The 12485-nt window shown below is 40.4% G+C and overlaps 1 protein-coding gene across 3 annotated transcripts in view; it reads left to right on the top strand.

Moving 5' to 3' along the window:
* The window catches only part of tspan9a (tetraspanin 9a), a 191788-nt gene that overhangs the window by 152533 nt on the left and 26770 nt on the right, over positions 1–12485 (top strand). For all 3 annotated transcript variants that reach the window (XM_041997562.1, XM_041997561.1, XM_041997560.1), the window contains one exon: positions 10602–10793. In XM_041997562.1, coding sequence (XP_041853496.1) covers positions 10602–10793 — 192 coding nt within the window. The remainder of the gene's footprint in view (positions 1–10601; positions 10794–12485) is intronic.

Here is a 12485-nt window from a genome sequence, read left to right as displayed (position 1 = left end):
TCCCCTGAAAACAAATGTTGTTTCTAAAGAGGAATAATGTTTAATCCTAATGATGCTTTCAACCATATAGCCCAGCATTAACTCAAGAAGGGGAAGTGGGGTTGTGGGAGTTGATGTGGGTTGATGACTGTCCGGTAGAGGTCACTTAGGGAGTTGTTTTACAGCCTCCTCCGTGCAACATCACAGTCTGAAAGAAGGCTTATTCATTCTTCTCTTCTCTACCATTTCTAGCTATCTTTTTCTCCTTCCCTTACAGTCCCAAGATGAATTACAGTGAATTATGCATCTGTGACTGCATCACAGCATTACTATGGGGATTGATGCCCAACAATTATTTAGTGATATGTCTCTGTGCGGTCCAGTGCATTGAGATGTGGGGCTGATGGGAATTCAAAGGTTGGCTGGCTCAAAAAGAGTAGTTACACAGTCCATTTCCCTTCTGTGCTAATTAGCATGTCAACTGTAAAGGCAAGTCCAATGAGGCATTTAGGGGTGGATGGAAGAAGAGAAGCGCAAGGAAGCTTTTCTGTCCCATCAAACTGCCACTAAAATGTGACCTTTAGACCAGTCAAAAAGAGAAGAGAGCATTTAACAGAAGTGTGTGTGTGGTAGTGGGGGTCTTTCATGTTGTCCTCGGAGCTCATTACATTGGTTTGTGGTACAAGTGTGGCAGTTTGAATGGAAATTATAAGAGATTTTACTGTTTTCAAGTGCTGACTTAAGGTCATTTCTTTTTGAGCCCTCCATTAAAAGACCTGTATCTGACAGAGCAAGCCACATTGTAATTCAGAGCAATCATCCCACTTAACTTTGAATTAATAAAAAGAAGTAAGAGATAAGGTTCTCACCAAAAGCAATAAAAATAATATTTTTGAGTTTTTTCCCAAAGAAAAAGAAAAATAAAATCTCAGTGGTTGTAGCTGAGGCATTTAAAAAAAGAGCTCACATTATCTTTTTTCTGCTTTAAGAACAGGTTTTCATAGTAGTGCTCGGGGTGTTTTTGGCCTTTAGACAACATTCAGGTGCTGTGGTTGTCATGCCAAAGGTGAAATAGAATAATTTCCCTCCAGTTCCCCTCTGGATGGGGAGCAGATGCAGACAGACCATCATCAACATTCAAAGAGTGCCCACAGACACCCGCACCTCCATGAATACAGATTGGCTTTCTGTATCGGTTAATGTAAGGTCTTGTTTTCAGTCTCTCTTCCATCACATCCTCAAACATATTATCTCCAGAATCAAGTGAGTTTTGGCGCACAGTCTCTGAAAAACATCCATTTTCTAGGATTTGTTCACTGAAGCTGTGTTCTGCCGCTTTGCCTCATTCTTGGTAAAATCACAAAGCTTTTTTCTTGTTAATGTGCCATCACCATACTTCATCTCTTTATAACAAAGGTTGTAATAACATCTGCAAACTATTCCTTCCGCAGTTCCACAGTATGTTGCCATAGCTGTCTCTTCTGAGCTCTGATGAATAATTTACTATATAAGTAGAAAAGTGTATTTAAAAAGTCCTGAATAATGGCAGGGAAATCATTTTCCCTGTGGCAAGGCATGCTGAATGGCTATTGATTATATGTCTTTCACTCTAAATATTCTTTCTTCTCAATAAGCATCCAAATGCTGCTCTGGTTTTCACTTAAGCGGATGTGCATATTTTGCATCTTCATCTTCCCTCTGTCCCTCCAGGGATGCATAATGCCTTGCATTACATAACAAACGTGTTACCATTCACAGCACCGCTGCTCCAGGAATAAACATATGCTTAGATGTTTACAATTTTACTTTTGTGCATTTGTTATAAAATTTGTTCCATCTCTCTGTAAATCATCTGAAGGCGCAAAATAGTGAATAGACTCATTATATTTTTGCACAAAAAGCTCTTGCCTTTACATCACCCCCTTGTATTTGTTTTGGGTTCAATGTATTATCAGTTGGAAATCCTCTGTGTTCACAGGGGAAATGGGAAAAGTCTCCATCACTCTGTGGGGAAATGTTGGCCATGTGCTTGCACCAGTGTCTCTAATGGATGTTGTTTTCCAGCAGCAGCAGGTCAGACCTTGGTTGAGTGTCCAGTGTGCAGACCATCCCTGCAGCAAGGCTACTCGCCCACTGTGTGGTGTGAAATGAAATAATAAACCCTGTAATACACAAACGTCTCCATGCACTCATGTACACTTTGAATCACCTTTCTCCTTTAACCACTCACAGTAAACCCAGCAGCCATCTTTGCACAAGGTCAGGTCATCTGGCCCAGTAGATAAAACTATAACTATGAGCTCCTGTATAACTATGTTTCTATCATTTCCAGGGAGGAATCCCAGGGCTAGTTTTCACCTTATTTATTCTGAGCAATTGTCAGACACACAAGATAGATTTGTAATGACATATTTAGCTCTTTAGGCAGTATCATAGCCAGCAAGGTCACCTCAGATTATCCTTCAAAGTCCCTGTGCCTTTTAGGAAAAACAACATCTGCCTATGTTATTCTAGGAGGCTGTTGTTTCCTTTGTGGTTATTAAATGAGAGCTCAAATGCAAAGATGTATGCACAATAAGCATCAACTTCTGAGTGTGAACATGAAGCGCCAAAAACCACAGTTCCTTGAAGGGTCACTCGAGGTTTGTTTCAAAAGCGAGTCAGCCCCCGTAGACCCAAGAAATGTCCGACTTTACAGCAGAAAACATGTTCACAGTCTAGTTTTTGTCTCTTTTTGTATGAGAAGTGAACTTTTCTATAGCTTATAATTATGCATTATTATGAGTAATCACTTTGGGTGACAGGTAAATTACTAAATTGATGTGCATAATGTCCTTCTTAGATTCTTAGATCCATCTCTTGTATGTTACTTCTTCCAACATAAATCCAACATTATGGTTAAATGCTGAACCAGATTCTCCAAAATGGCAGTCTACACCACGGGTTGCTATCCTTCTTGCATATACAGTCCATAGTACTAATCACACGCACAACTAACCCTTTTCTAGCAGATAGTATACGTTCATAGAAGCTGTTGCCCTGCACTGGCCTCATTTAGATGTTACAAGGGGTGAAAAAGGGCAGAGAATTGTGCTGATGGTAGCTTTCTGGCTTTGTGTTTGACTGGTACTTCCTATGTGGTCCATTAGGGATTTCTAGTTTCTAAGGGCCCTTTGGTCTTCTGCTTCAGGTACTGTGGGAAACAGGTTGAGTGTTGAAACTGTATGATACACAAGGCTCTGGCCATGCTCTACCTGTGCTGAGCCAGCACACTCATTAAGCCCTTCAACCACTAAAAGTCAATAGGAGATTGTCCAACCGTCTGCCTGACTCTCAGGATTTTTGGCATGGCTGCACTGGCAGAACAAAGTAAGATATTTATATGAGCCAAGTGTTTGGGTGCCTCCACAGGCAAGCCAGTTTATGTGGACATAAACAGGCACTCATAAAAACGCTCAGCCTTCACATAAATTGATCTTTATTTTTCTAACGTGTTTACTTTTTATTGTACACAAATGCCTCATAAGATATCTTCATAAGCACCTTTGATGTCTACAACAAGCAGCAAAATTCACATTTAATTAGCGCCTTGCATGAGCAGTGTATACTGCCGTTACTTGCTCCATTTATGTATTTAGGTCTCATTGTTCTCATTTGAACATCGCTGTGATTTTATGGTCCTTCAAGAACTAAATACACTGGGTCTTTATGCGTTGGTTTTGAGTTGACTTGGAAGAGATACTGCAGCAGTAAGACTAGTGCAGCTGCATCCCAACAGCCACCCCACATCTGCACCATGAACAAGTAAAGAAGCTTTTCTCTCCTGTGGCAGTGTCTGTCTGTATTTTGGACCAGGGCTTTGCTCTTTGGCTCTGTGCTTTGTAGTCCGTACTTGGCTTGCATGCCCTGTTTTTCAGTGTATCCCTCTGAGTCTTTCTGACCTACTGTGGCAAGCAAAGCTGTCTCGCTCTCTGGCTACAATCATGGCATGACTCTCCCCTTCCTGGTGCTTCCCTACTTGTTCTCAATGCATAATTGAAGTGCCTATGGGTTCTTAGGCTGATTGAATAGTCTTGTTGGGATGTTAGAGATCTAACAGCAGAATTAGTCAGGGGTGTCTAATAGCCTTTCTTCTACCATTGTCCCAGCTTTCTTTCTTTTTTGCGTCTTGTCTTCTGAGGGTAGAAGCTGTTGTCAGGTGTGAAAGTGCATGGATGTGTCTGTGCCGAAAGCAGGGATAGCTCTCGACAGGCACAGAAAGCCTTGTCTGTCTTTAATCCTTCCTGGCACGATTGATTTAGAGTCACTTTGCAGTGAATGGGCCTTTCAGCTCATCTCAGGAGAGAGAAAGAGAGGAAGAAGGGAGACATGCCAAACCCTGCATCATTGACAGGTGCATCACTGAAGACCGCTAAAGAGGGTCATCTGGGCCCAAATATCAATGTGCCCATCCATGCTATCCAACCACAACCATTGCAGCATTGCACCATTCTGAATGGTAAAATGTGATGGATAGTTGGGACTCCTCCCATGCTGAAACATGTCAAAGCACAGAAGGTGAAACTAATTGAACTGCACAGAAATGTGTCTTGATTGATGCTCGAACTCAGCTGAGAAATGAACAATATAAAATTAAACCCATAAAAGCTCACCGTCACGAAACTAAAGGATGCACGTTCAGACAAAGCAGCATGCTCTCTGGTAATTCAGCTGGCAAGGCAGCATGATTTTCTTGGCAATGTTGTATTTTGTGTATTTTGTGTGAATCCGCCGGGACTGGTGAATAAAACTTTAACCGGGCAGATATAACTTTTTAATCTTACTCTCCACATCTGTCTCAGTCCTTTGAATTCATGCAGTGTTAATTTTGAGTCTGAGAGCCCCTCAGCCATCATCACAGCCCCTGTGAATAATTTACTTGTTATACAACTCACATCAGCTGTATAGTATTCACTGAGTAATCACTAGGATGCCCCTAGGAAGCCCCAGGACAGGAGATGTTGACTTACACTGGAAAATTCCATGTACCTAATGACTTAGTTTTTCTTCCATGATCAGGAGAAATATTGTGTAAAAGGATGCAGTCTAGTAGAAGACGCAAGCCTTAATGAGAATGCACATGTAATATCACCACGGCTTTCTCTACCAGTAGAAATACTTGTCAGAAAAGACACGAGCCACTGCTGAACAGACAGCGGGTACACCCAAAATGGCAGTTTCCCCTATAACTCTGTATTTATGACGTCGCTGTGCATTCACTATATAAAGAAGCCACATTTGCCTGAAGTTTTCCATTCACCTGAATATTGTTTGACCCACTTTGATGATGGAATCTAAGATTTTACTTATAGCCATTAAGAGTACATTGATGATCAGCATCACTTTTTACTGTCTGCATGCTCAGTAGGTTGCAGTGTCCACAACTGGTTACTACATTTAAAATGCCTGTTGAATTTTACTGATACAATAAGGAAGTATTTTTATCTGCGTGCAGCATCTATGTTTGAAATGCTAATTACTTGTAATTTAGCTGCTGTACAGTAAAGCGTAACTTAAATAGTTTACAGGGTTTTATTAGTTTAAAGGGTTTTAATTTTTTAGAAGAGCATGGTACCCTAAAAAAAAACAATCTATACAGTAAAAAATAAATGTATTTCACCATCACAAAGGCTTCTGTGAGGCAACCATAGGATAAATACAGTAGAAATACTTGTTTATCTGGAAGAAGTTCTAACATAAGAACCCTCTCTCACAAAAACACATAAATGGCCTGTCTGAAACGTCATTTAAGTGACTTCTTTTTTGCTCTCTGCATGCTTCAAAGAAGACCCTTTTTACTTGTGGGCTGGAAAACACAAATAGTCTGTCTTTAGATTTGTGCATTTTTACACCTTTTTGATGTTTCCAGTTGCTTTGCTGTGTTTGTTATCTTCCAACTGGCATAGCTCCTATTTTTTAACATGAATCACTGGTTTGCAAGTTCTTGTGAAAAACTGAAAAATCTCCTTTTTGCTTTCTTCCCTTTCCTGCAAAATCAATGCTGGGAAGAGCAGAAGATTTTATGTGATTCAAGATTTCATTTTATTTCCAGTAGAAATAAAGATGGAGTTGCAGTAAAGGGCAGAGGGGGTTATAAAATGCCCCGACCTGCTGCTTTGCTCTCTTGTAGGCATTCCCTCTAATTTTACGGTTTATTATGATATTATGATTGAAGAGCTTTCCAGTTACCAGCAGTGGTTCATCTTCAGCACAGGCCTAATCTCATGTTTGCTTGCAAAATGGCTCTGACCTGTCAGAGCATGGATGCTGGACCTCTGGGGGTTTCCTCTGGTATCTGGTACCAGGATATTGGTAGCGGATCCTTGGAGTCCTGCAGGGACGAGCCTCTATGAATCGACTGGTGTTTGATCAGACTGGAATCTGGACAAATTAGGGGTGGGTGCTCTTTGAGTCATCCCTGAGTCGATTTTGCAATGTGTTTGTGGTTCATTGTCTCTGAGGGGAAACCAGCTACCACTACAGAATGCTGTTGTCACTGAAGGTCATTGTGTGCATTGTTGTTTAGACACACAGTGGTCGCCACTGTGCAGCACACATTAATGGCAGGATCCAAGGTTTCCCAGCAGAATGGTAATCAACATAACTCACTTCACCTTTTAATGGTTATGATGTTGTGGCTTATTGCTGTCTTTCTTCCTGAGGTACTGTACAAGCATCTACTCCTTGTAAAAGACTATTTTTATTGGCCTATTGTGTAATTTTGGTGGCAATGCTTTGACTAAACTAAATTAAGAGGTTTTGACACACAATCTCAGTGCCCACATACACTTGCTCTTTAAAACTTCACAAACTCATTGACTGGGTCATTGAGTTCTTGTGATGAGAGGAGTCACAGAGGATGCAGGTAATTTGACAGAAGCAGCCATTCTATACAACAGGTCGCGACCTCTCTGAGTGATCAGTGTGTGAAATGTCTTCCAGTGTTCTGCCTGCACACCCAGACCCCCTTCGGGTGGGGGAGATTGAAGTGGGTCCTGCGGTGGGTGGCTCCATGTCAGTGAGCCAGTCACCGCAGCAACTGATCATTTTCCAAGCCAGCTACTCAGATGAGGGGGTCAGCCTCTACTTTATTCTTTATCTTCCCCTCTGAGCTTAGTCTCTCCCTTACACACAGCTCGTGTTTTTTTGTTTTTGTTTTTTTTGGTGTGTGTGTGTGTTTTCAATCTCTCTTCTTTCACAGCCAGTGGTTGACCTCTTTCACATCACCTTTCTGTTTGGGAAGTCACCACACAGTTGTTTCACACAGTATTATTGCAATTATTTTAACCCAAAAACTCGTTATATTCTGAACAGCAGGACACGCTCATCCAGCTTGACAATCACATCTCATATCTTCCTGTTTCCTTCAACACATACTTAATGTTGTTGTACTCTGCTCTCCTCTCTGCCTGGCTTTTCACCAATTTCCCACTACTGACATTTAGATGTTGTCTGGCCAAAGAAATATGTCAAAATATTACCCAGCTTGTACAAAGGTTCTACATTCTCTCCATTAATGTGCAGTGACTCCATATCAAGAACAATTAAATTTGCCCATTTTCTTGTGCTGCTAACTTCCCAAACCGATGTTAAGATCAGCTGTATTATTATTCCTAGAAGGATTATTTTCCATATCACAGCTCTGTGTTATGTACTTGTCAAGTCTCAATCATGAAAGTAGCCATCGGAGTGGGAAATAAGAAGGAAAGAAGAATCTCTTTTACTGCACGTATGCACAGGAATGCTGTAAAACAGAACATCAAGGCAAAGCAGTTGATGTGTTTTGACATCACTTTCCAATAACTAAACAAGAAAGACACTGAAAAAACCAGAGTCCTAAAAAACTTTATCCATCCCTAAAATGTGTTAAAACTATAATGGACTTGGAAAGCCTTCATGTGTCAGCTCTGGTTGCTCATTAATAAGCGTGCAATCTACGAAGAAGCATAATAGGACCACGACGACAGTGACTGCAAAGAAGCTCTGGGCATCCGGGGAGGTTATTTATAACTGTGCAAATAATTCATGAAAAGTCACACTGGTTGGATAATGTGTTGTAGTGTGCTTACTGGTTAAATAAGCAGATAGGGACACACTGGTCTGCTGTAAAAGGGTTAGGTTAATAGTAATATGGGGCATTTTATTGAGTGGTTTGCAGATCTTATGTCAAATTTACAAGTCCATTAAAATGTTATTGCATAAACTATATTAGTCAAATCTATTCCTCAGACCCAAGCCTTCATCATAACCCTGCACCCTCTGCTCATTGATGTTTCACTTTAGCAGTGTTTGCCTTTAACTAAGCTTCCTCTCTCACTATTCTCAAGCCCTTTTCAGTATTTGGGGATTCCTTGATCCTTCTCTGCAGATGGGCTATCAAAACATGAGCCTTCCTCAATTAACATAAGATAAGGTCCTCAATCTCAGATATATTGCCAAGGTCAGATAAGGGACAAGATCAGAGCCTGTAGGGGAGGTTTCCCCTGTGGTGCTATGTGGTGTTTAGTAGTATTAGTAGTAGAAGCAGGGCAGAGATTAGACGATACTCCTTATAGGCTCGGATCAGACAGATTGAGGGGGGCTGGGTGGCTTTGAGGTCGCTTAAAACAGACTGACACACTTGGATGAGCTCCTTCAACCTGGCATTAAACACAATTAAGGGAAGGCACTGTATCCCTCCCCACCTGGACTCTCCCTTAATATCTGTAAATCCACTTTATCTACCTGACCTCTTAAACTTACTATTAGTCCTCTGCTTCTTTAAACCCCAACTCACGCTATATAATCTGGCCTTCTGGATAGCATCAGCCGTCATTCTGTATATTGGGCACTCTTCATAAGGACATGACCTTTACCAACATTTTCAATTGACGTTTTCATTCTCATGTTTTTAATCAGGGAAGAATAAAGGCCTTGCAGGTACCGCCCAATGCATTCAGCAGCCTCTGAATTATTCAGAATTTAAATGATTGAAAGTCTCAGTGAACACCAATGCATCTTTCTCTCTGTCATGTTCAGGACAGTCTCTCTCAGACCACTCATTCTTATACATGGGGAACTCCAATGTGACTCGTGTAATCTGAATGTGACCAAATAATGTTTTTTTTAATCAGCTAGTCATAGTCTTTACCTTTAATCTTGATAGCAGACCTTTTTAGAGCACACTCTACAATCTTTAACAAAATAACAGAAAAAATCTAGTAAGTTTCCTTGCCTTTGTGAGGGCAAATGTTTCAACCATCCTCCTGGGTGTGCTGTTATCTATGCACCAAAACACTCATCCTTTGAGGTCAGCCAGCACAAAGTCAAACTTCTATAGCTCAAAGTTTATGATGTGAGAATGAGCTCATCTGACACTTGAGATAGGACTCTTTTTATATGTATCTACAGATTTTGTAGGACTCATTAGGCTTTAAGTATCTATCACCTCTTCACAAAGCCAGCAGCCAACCCACCTAACACCACTGAGAGATACGTCTTAGTTCAGTAGACTTAGATGCTATCTGACAGTTAAACTTTGTCAGCTTTTTAAATGTAGAAATTAACTGTGTGTGGCGGATTCACAATTCTCTTTAAAAAGAAAGGAAAATAACAGAAATCAAAGCCATATTTCTCTATAATTCCTACCTGATGATGTGTCTGGATGCTGTATATGACTGTGTGCCTCAGCGTGTGTTTGTTTGCATGCGCAGCAGGTTTTCTGTACATATTGCTGACGGGTATTAAAGTGTTCTGGTGCAGTGGTGCAAGGACTGAAAATAAAGAGGGGAAAGAAGTGCGAAAGGATGGTGGCACAATAATTCGCCATGGTCTCTTTCAATATTTCATCAAATTTGGGATGTATTTTTTTATTAATGGCAAGTTTGCCTGGAATTTTTTATTCTAATATATGCTCACAAAAATGTCACCGCTTAGCTCGTTGTCTATATTTCACCAAGTGGTGTTCGTGCTGCATGAGTCTTATGTTTGATTAATAGACCAACACATCAGCAGGCAGGACACTCCACTCTAGAAGTCAAAGCATTCCAGAAACCCAGCCTTGTATCTTGTATTAACGTACGCTTTGCAGACCCTACACACATCAGCATGTGTCTGACAGGGGGAGATTAGACGGTTGCTCCATCTAGGTGAAGTTAAAAAATAATGCAGGTGGTTTTGAAAAGCTTGGATGTTTGCCTTGTAGAGGTTGGGAGTAATTACATCTCTGTTTGTTCTGGATTTAATGTAATCAGCTGAAATGTTCAAACCAACTAGGGCCAAGTCCAATTTTTTGCACTAATCTCTTGCAGAGCTGTTATTGGCTTATCATGGCAGTAATTAGTGTAAACCTTCTTGTTTTTGTAGTAGTGTTTGGTGACTGTGTGGGCCTCTAGCAACCAGAAAGAAACCGAGGCTTATGCACCATTTTCATTTAAATTTAAAGACAACCTTCCTCCTCAGAGGAATATCACTATGACCACAGCAGCCAGGGAAGAGCTAAAAATGAATCTTTTGGCTGTGAATAATTTCTGCGGCTCACACTGAAAGGGTAGCTACTCATCTGTTTTCTCACCTTGTTGTCTGTCATGTTTTTCACCTTGCAGTTATGTGGCTGTGGGCTGCTTGGCGTGGGAATCTGGCTCTCTGTGTCACAGGGTAGCTTTGCCACCTTCTCACCCTCATTCCCTTCACTGTCAGCTGCCAACATGGTCATCGCCATTGGCGCAATCGTCATGGTAACAGGCTTTCTTGGTTGCCTGGGTGCCATCAAGGAGAACAAGTGCCTGCTTCTGAGCGTAAGTTGAACCTAGATATCCTTACCACGCCTCACACATGCACACACTGAAGCTCTTTCCTAACATCTACTCACTGAAATGATTTACGGAGACAGTCTGTCATGTTACGTAGCAAAAATTTTAATCTATAAATAGTAGCAAAAAGCATCTTCATGGTACGTGGTGTTTTTCAAGCACCTAAGGATGTGCTCCAATGAATAATCTGGTAAGTTTTCTGTGGAAACCATTTTGGAAATGGTCATGCACTTTATTAAAAATACTTTTCAAGAGTTTGGATCCAGCATCGGTCTGACAAAGTCAGAAATGACCCTCAGCCGTTCAGATGAACCCTGTGAAACCAGCTGGTCAACAGGAGATGCCCCTGGTGATTCAATAACTGACAGCATACAGTTATAAATAGAATTATTGACAACTTTCTACTCAATTTTGATATTATAATAAGTTGATATAAAAGCTTATTATAAATCTCTCATCTCTACATAAATTAGATTTTACTGTGTGTACTAAAAAACTGGAGTAATATACGATTGTTGGACAAAGTATCCACGTGGGCTAGTTAGGGTCATTATGAAATTATTTAGATTTAAGTAATTAGCCTAACAGTAAACCATTATTAACCCAGTTTTCTTCGCATTAGCTTTGGAATACTCCGTAGTGTTATCTCCATTTTGACTATTATTAGCATATATTTTCACTTACCCTTGTTTTAATTAATAACTAAGGATAATAATAAAAAATATACTATGTTTGCACATAGCACATCAGTTCCTCTTTGTAAAGTCACACTTACTATTACTGCTGGATATTTTGCAACATAGTTTTACCATTTGGTTTCACTGATGCAGGTTTTGACATCTGTCACCAAATACAGGTAGTTTTTTGTTTTTGTTTTTGTCTATTTATGACCAAATCCTTTAAATAAACACTTTAATGAATCAGGTATATGTGAGCTAACTATGAATGATGACACAAGTTCAGATTTATTTAATTTTATTATATCGTACAGGGGTGTTAGCCTGGTTGTTACTGAGATGGACTTAGGTCTGGAGAACCCGGGTTTGAATTCCTGCCCTAATGCTCCGAATAGATGGTTCAAATTTAGAGCCGAATTTCACAATTAGGATTAATAAAGTAAAAATTCAATTAAATGAAATTCAAGCTTTGGATACCTGCACTGGCCTGGTAGGTGGCCTGGCATGTGAAAGCGTCACAGGTGATGTCTTTTTGTAGTTTACTCCAGATTTTATAATATTATAGTCCTTACTGAGCACAGTAAGACAAAGAGAAGCGGCAGCCACATTAGTTAACAGTGCCAACACTAACCATAATGGGATTTTCCTATTATTATGTGGGCCTTGCCATTAAAAATGAAAGTAATCCACCGTGTCTTTACTGTTCCTCATACAGGCTCTTATGTTTGCTCCAGCAGCCAACGACACAACATGTGTTGTGTTTTTTCTCATAGCTGAGACATTTTCGTTAGCAGCAGCTGGCTCATTCCAGCTAGCTTTGTTTGAGGTCATGCCAAATTAGCTTCTAGACGGCCATTGTGAAAATGTCACACTTAATGATCCAAACAAATACCAGATAAAAATGCAGGATTTCAAGCATTCCTTTCAGGCCGTTTAGAAGCGTTGTACTCTGTAGTGGAGAAGTTTGCACACTCTTACTGTATGAAATGGTTTAACACAG

The sequence above is a fragment of the Melanotaenia boesemani genome, chromosome 10 (assembly GCF_017639745.1).
Source record: "Melanotaenia boesemani isolate fMelBoe1 chromosome 10, fMelBoe1.pri, whole genome shotgun sequence".
NCBI lineage: Eukaryota > Metazoa > Chordata > Actinopteri > Atheriniformes > Melanotaeniidae > Melanotaenia > Melanotaenia boesemani.
Note: the sequence above shows the minus strand (reverse complement) of the source record. Positions and strands in the feature narration are given on the sequence as shown.